This window comes from Akebia trifoliata, chromosome 3 (assembly GCF_017979445.1).
Source record: "Akebia trifoliata isolate Shusen 1 chromosome 3, ASM1797944v1, whole genome shotgun sequence".
In the NCBI taxonomy this organism is placed as follows: domain Eukaryota; kingdom Viridiplantae; phylum Streptophyta; class Magnoliopsida; order Ranunculales; family Lardizabalaceae; genus Akebia; species Akebia trifoliata.
Window position 1 is genome coordinate 26,701,026 of NC_141377.1, and position 6,199 is coordinate 26,707,224.

The 6,199-nt window shown below is 38.2% G+C and overlaps 1 protein-coding gene across 3 annotated transcripts; it reads left to right on the top strand.

The window, feature by feature from the left end:
* The first annotated feature begins 663 nt into the window (after positions 1–663).
* Positions 664–5,884, top strand: LOC147406229 (ESCRT-related protein CHMP1B). Of its 3 annotated transcripts, none has more exons than XM_086434196.1 (2): positions 664–818; positions 969–5,884. In XM_086434196.1, exon 2 carries the CDS (start codon positions 1,080–1,082, stop codon positions 1,689–1,691), a length of 612 nt encoding a protein of 203 aa, XP_086290322.1. In that variant the 5' UTR covers positions 664–818; positions 969–1,079; the 3' UTR covers positions 1,692–5,884. The 3 variants fall into 3 exon arrangements, 2 of the variants coding, with proteins under 2 accessions (XP_086290322.1, XP_086290323.1); XM_086434197.1 differs by having other exon boundaries at positions 669–818; positions 942–5,884; XR_015176367.1 differs by lacking the exon at positions 664–818 and having other exon boundaries at positions 827–4,473; positions 4,546–5,884.
* Positions 5,885–6,199: the final 315 nt, after the last annotated feature.

Sequence of the window (6,199 nt, forward strand, 5' to 3'; positions counted from 1 at the left end):
CTGTCATAAAATATTTTTAAAAATTATAAAAATAAATAATTTTATCTTCATATAAAAAAACATATATCCACATACAATTTACTAGTCATAAAAAAGTCATTATATTCTTAGTCTTAAATTTATTCTATACTATTTTATAATAAGAATTAAAATGTATAATAAATATATGTGTAAAAATCCAAGTATTCGGGGGCTTAGACCTATAGCTCATTTGGTTTGACATATAGTAAAACAACTTAGAGGTCGTGGGTTCAAATCTAACTTACCCATTAAAGAAAAAAAGTATCCAAATGTCTTTGATTTGTAATAAAACTTAAATATTTGATAAACAGTCATTCAAGTATCACACACTTAATTTACAAAATATTATATAAGTTTAAAGATGAAAGTTAATGTTTGTGATTTTAAAAAAATGGTATATAAAAATAATCAATCTTAAAAAGATTGGGTTATTCTCACAACATGTGTATACGAGCATTACGAAAATTTTAATATCTATAAACACATTTTTGAAAATTTTCAGAAGTGTAAACTCGAATTATATTCCAATCATTCTCGTTATTTATTTTTGTCATTTTTTTAAACTTTTGGAGCCAAATGTTATGTTAAATGGGGTTCCACAGAATAAACGTCAATTCTTACGCCTAAAATTCCCCTATCTGACCTAAAATTCGCCACTCATTTTTTTTACGTCGCGCATTGCGCGTATATGCGCGTACCTTAGACAGAGAGCACCACATAACAAAAGAATAGAAATCTAAAGTAAGGCACTTCTCCAGACAGTTTTGTGTGTTCGAAACCATCTTAATCCCAAGCAGGTTAGTCTTCTAATCTCTCGTATCTTTCCACCCGAAATCTAGGGTTTTTATCTTTCTCCAATTTTCTTTCATTTTTTCTTTCTAATCTATAGCTGGAATCGTATCATGTTTTAACTTTTTTAGGGCTTTATAATTATATATGTCCTAAAGGTTAAAACGCAAACAGTTGGGAGTTGGAGTTGCAACTCCTGTGAATCTATTCCACCTCGCTATTTGCATCCCAAACTCTTCAATCGCTCGATCCGATCCAATCTGCCTCCAATGGGAAACACAGAGAAGCTCATGAACCAGATCATGGAACTCAAATTCACCTCGAAAAGCCTTCAACGCCAATCTCGCAAGTGCGAGAAAGAAGAGAAATCCGAGAAACTCAAGGTCAAGAAAGCGATCGAGAAGGGAAACATGGATGGAGCTCGAATCTACGCAGAGAACGCTATCCGCAAGCGTAGCGAGCAGATGAACTACCTCCGCCTTGCATCACGTCTCGATGCCGTGGTCTCTCGTCTCGACACGCAAGCTAAGATGACCACAATCAGCAAATCCATGGGTTCGATCGTTAAATCCCTTGAATCGTCTCTCACAACTGGAAATTTGCAGAAGATGTCGGAAACGATGGATCAGTTTGAGAAGCAGTTTGTTAATATGGAGGTTCAGGCCGAGTTCATGGAGAGCTCTATGGCTGGAAGTACGTCTCTGTCTACGCCTGAAGGAGAGGTGAACAGTTTAATGCAACAGGTGGCAGATGATTACGGGTTGGAGGTTTCAGTGGGACTTCCGCAGGCGGCAGCGCATTCGATTCCGACTGCTACGACGGAAAAGGCCGACGAGGAGGATCTGTCGAGGCGCCTTGCCGAGTTGAAGGCAAGAGGGTAAGGAATTTGAGAATTTGGGTTTTTGGATATTTTCTATGTAATGTGTATAATCTGTGGAGATTTATGTGGATTGGATTTGGATGATATAACTATCGATAATTTATAGTAATAGATTTCCATCTATGAAGTGTTTGTGCAAAATAAATATTGGGTTTAGCGAATTTATTGTTTGATGTTTGTTGAATTCCTCAAAAAATGTAGGGCTATCCTCAAATTCCTTCATTTTTTTTCCTAATTAGCAGCAATTTTAAATTAGGGCATTGGAATGTAATTTCTGAATGCTTTGTTTAACTTTTCTAGATCTCTCTTTTATGTTACCATGTTGAATGTTGGATGCAAGATTGAGGTATTGTGATTAGGGCTGTTCATGGATCGATTTGGATCAGATCAGGGTGGGTGTTTTGCAGATTTAGTCTAATATCTTATTGGATTGGGTTTTTTTCAGACCCTAACTTGTACCAAACCTTGCCTAATAATTGTATGATCCAATTTGATAAACACAATCTACGAGTATAGAAATAGAAGGGTACATGAAGGAAAGAAAACTCGTGAACAAGCTACAATTATCAATATTGAAAGTGTGCTATTTAATTGGTCTTTTCTTTTTAAACAGTGTAGGGTTTAGAAACTTATTGTTTGACTGTTGTACATTCTCCCTTAGTCTTGGAAGGTCATCTTGGCCTGTAGGGCTTGTGGTTTTCTTGTATTGTTTCTAATATTTCCGTAATAAATCTTGATATTCATATCTTAGGTACTTTGTGATAATGTTTGGTCCTCTCGGTTGGTTGTGAAATGCTTTCTAAGTGTGTGCTCAGTACTTAGAGTGAATATTTCACTTTGGATCAGTTATAACTTGTAAATGATGTGGAGTCATTGACTCTATCTCAAACTATCTGGCTTATGTCATTCTGGTCTGGGATGAGTGCTTGATTATTATTGACAATCAGAAATCGCCACAAGGACAGTGGTCCCACTCATTTGGTTTGAAGGAGTGGTGACTGTGCTTATAATACACTTTGAAATTCTGAAATGCCACTCCCATTCAGAACACATGTTCTTTCAATCCCAATTTTTCTTTCCCAATTTGCCTCAACCTGCTGTTCTTTCCTTCTCCAATTAGACAACCATTTACAATGACTCCAAAGGAGAAAAAATAGAAAACTAAGGTTCAAGGTTTCTCTTTTTTGGGTCCTGAATCCAGTTTTACAACAAAAAACTAAGATAATGAGTTAAAGAGAATTGAAAAAACTCTGTTTGAATTAGATGAAAAGATATTACTGGGCTCTAGATCATCGTCCACAAGCACCACTTTTCCCCTTCATCATTGCTCAAGAAATCTTTCCATTTCTTAAAAGAGTGAAATTAAATTTCCATCCTTTGCTTGCAACCTCAAACACCAAGAAACAAATTTGTTTACCTTTCAGTGATAACTCACCGAGGATGGTGTTATTTCATTAAACCAGCAGAACTTTGGGTTTTGTATACCATATCACAACTTCCCAATTCTTATATATATAGGATCCCTTAGTTCGGTTCTTCTCGGTGATACCCACTGTAGATCTTGTTTTTGTTCTTTTGAGGCTTTTGAAATGCTGGCCTGAATCAGCTCTAGACATGGTTCCCTGGGCATCTGATGTTTCTTTCTTTTTTTCTCTTCTTTTTGTTCCAATAACCGGTGAGAAAATGTGTCATCTCTTCAATTATCCACAATGAACCTGTTCAAATTAAATCGCAAATAGTTGTTTAGATAATAAATAGTAGCTTATGTATTATAAGTTGAAGGTGCCACCTTGCTAAGTTCGCTAAAGTTGTGTGTTTTTATTTTTATTTTTTATAAGTAAAAGACTTGTGTGTGTTGATACCACAATAGCATTTTGGAAGCACAACTACACTCACTCCACATTCTGGCTAGATAGGATTGGTCTGTGCTTTCAAACTTTGAAACATTTTTGTGATTTCTTGGAGAGATCCTTTCTGTTTCTATACACCAGTTATGCATGGCAGATTAAGCAGCAAATATTACATATATTGTGACTGTGTTGGTCTCTTTCTGTTTCTGGTTTTGAAATGTATCTATGTGTGACTTTGGAAAGTAAATATTTTACAGCGGGCCAATGATCTTACATAGCCCTTGATCCTATTTAAATTGACCTCTCATCGGTGTATGTAAGGCATTGGTACATTTCTGACATGCCGAGTAAGAAGAGCCCTAACTGTTATGTCTGCAACCTTCAAGCATGGTAATATGTTTTCAGTGCCCCAAATTGTTTCTGTTGGTTGGTTTTCTGAAGAGGTCAAATGATGTTGGATGTTGGCATTAAGATTTAAGATTCTTTAAATGCTTGATAGCTTATCTTTGAAGGGGGGCTACCACTGAACATATTTTTTGGAGAAAAATTCTAATCTTTGAGGAAGATGAGGTGTGGCAGGCGACAAAGCCCCTGGACCTGATGGCTTCTCCATGGAATTCTGTTAGGCATGTTGGGAGATTTTTAAAGAGGATCTGTTGCTGGTTGTTCAGGAGTTTTATAGGGATTCCTTTTCATTAGCTTGGTGGGTGTAACTTACAAGATCATTTTAGAAATGCTGACTAATAGCCTCAAAAGGAGTGCTTCATGGGTTGATTGGGCCAAGTCAAAGAGTTTTCATTGAAGGTAGATAGATTTTGAATGGGGTGCTTATTGTTCAACTCCAGATTGAAAGCAAGGAAGGCGGGGGTGGTCTGGAAAGGATCTCTTGGAACACATGTTGGGGAGGATGAGTTTTGGGAAGAGATGGATCCAGTGAGTTATGAAATGCATTTCCTCCCCTTCCTTCTCGATTCTTGTTAATGGAACTCCTTATGGCTTTTTCAGGAATTCAAGGGGCCTGAGGCAAGGGGATCCGCTTTCTCCATTCTTGTTCATTATTGCAGTAGAGGTTCTTGGGCATTTGTTGGCGAGAGGGGTGGAGAATGGGACTTAAGTGGCTTCGCAGTTGGGTCAAAAGAGGACCCATGGTCTTGCACCTGCAGTTTACCAATGACACCTTACTTTTCCTTGATGCATCTTTGTAGCAGATGAGAAAGCTAGGTGTTATTTTATGTTGTTTTGAAGCAATGTTTGGGTTCCTGGTGAACTTGAGAAAGAGCAAAGTCTTTGCGGTTGGGAAGGTTTAGAATGTGGCATTGTTTGGCGGCTTCCTTGGGCCATCAGGTGGACAGGTTTCCATCTTCTTACCATGGATTACCTCTGGAAGCACCATATTGAAGCTTGGCCATTTGGGACCCATTGTTGAAGAGAGTTGGTAGGAGATTGGCTTCCTGGCAAACGAATTATCTCTAAAAGTGCGGTAAGCTTACCTTTATTAAGAGCGTGCTTTCTAACCTTTTGGTATATTTTCTTTCTTTGTTCTCAATGCCAAGGAAGGTGGAACATAGATTGGATAAGTTTTTTCAAGATTTCTAGTGGCATGATAAGGTGGGAAATAGGAAGCATCACCTTGTGAACTTGAAGTGCATTGCCAAGGCAAATAATAGGGGTGGCGTGGCCTTGGTGTTAATAGGTTGGGGCTGGTGAATTTTTCCTTATTGATGAAGTGGCTTTGCGGTTGAGGTTGGTAGTCTCTGGAGAAACATCATTGTGGCAAGGTTTAGGACTGATGGCTTTGGGTTGCAGAGTGGAAAGGCTCGGGAGTTGCACGACTGTGGGGTATGGAAAGGGATCTTGAAAGTTCTTCCTTTATTCAGATTGAGGATTTAGTTTCAGGCAGGAAAAGGGAAAATAGTAAGGTTTTTGGAGGACGATTGGTCTGGTCGTTGCCCCTCCAATGGATGAGTTCCCGACCTTTTACTCCATTTCTACAAAGAAAGGTCTTCTTGTCTCCAGTTTCAAACAATTTAGATGAGGGGAGTGGAGATGGGATTTGGGTTTTGTAGAGCTTTCAATGATTGGGAGTTTAGTCGCTTGCATCGACTCTCACTAGCTAATGTGGAGTTGGAGGATGCTTGTAAATGGAAGATCTGTTCCACAAAAAGTTCAGGAGGTTTTATTCGTCAAAAATCTTTTACTCAGGATATTGGTTTTGTTGGGTAAGTGTTTACGGATGTTTGGAATTTTTGGGTTGGGGTGATACCCTCTTATGGTTGAGTTCCCAAGTTTTAATGGCCTGCTAGACAGGAACAATTTGTCCAATCAAGGATTTTATATTTTGGTCTACTGAGGCATTCCCATATGGTCTTGGACTTGGGACAAATCTCAGCAAACTGGATCACTAGCGTGCTTGTTCGTATCAACAATATCTCTTTCTCACTTTCTCTCAAAAACATGTAGTTGAGAAACATAATGTTTCTTTTTTCCCACTTTGGACTATTTGACTACTTTTCTTTGGGGTTCACAAGTAGTTCCATCTATGCTATGCTTTCATGGTGTGGTTAGCTGAGAATAACTCTCATACAGAGCTTGGAAGAACCAAAGATGGAATCGATAAGACTGTTTATCAAGAAACCTGAACAGATGGAAACAGGAATTT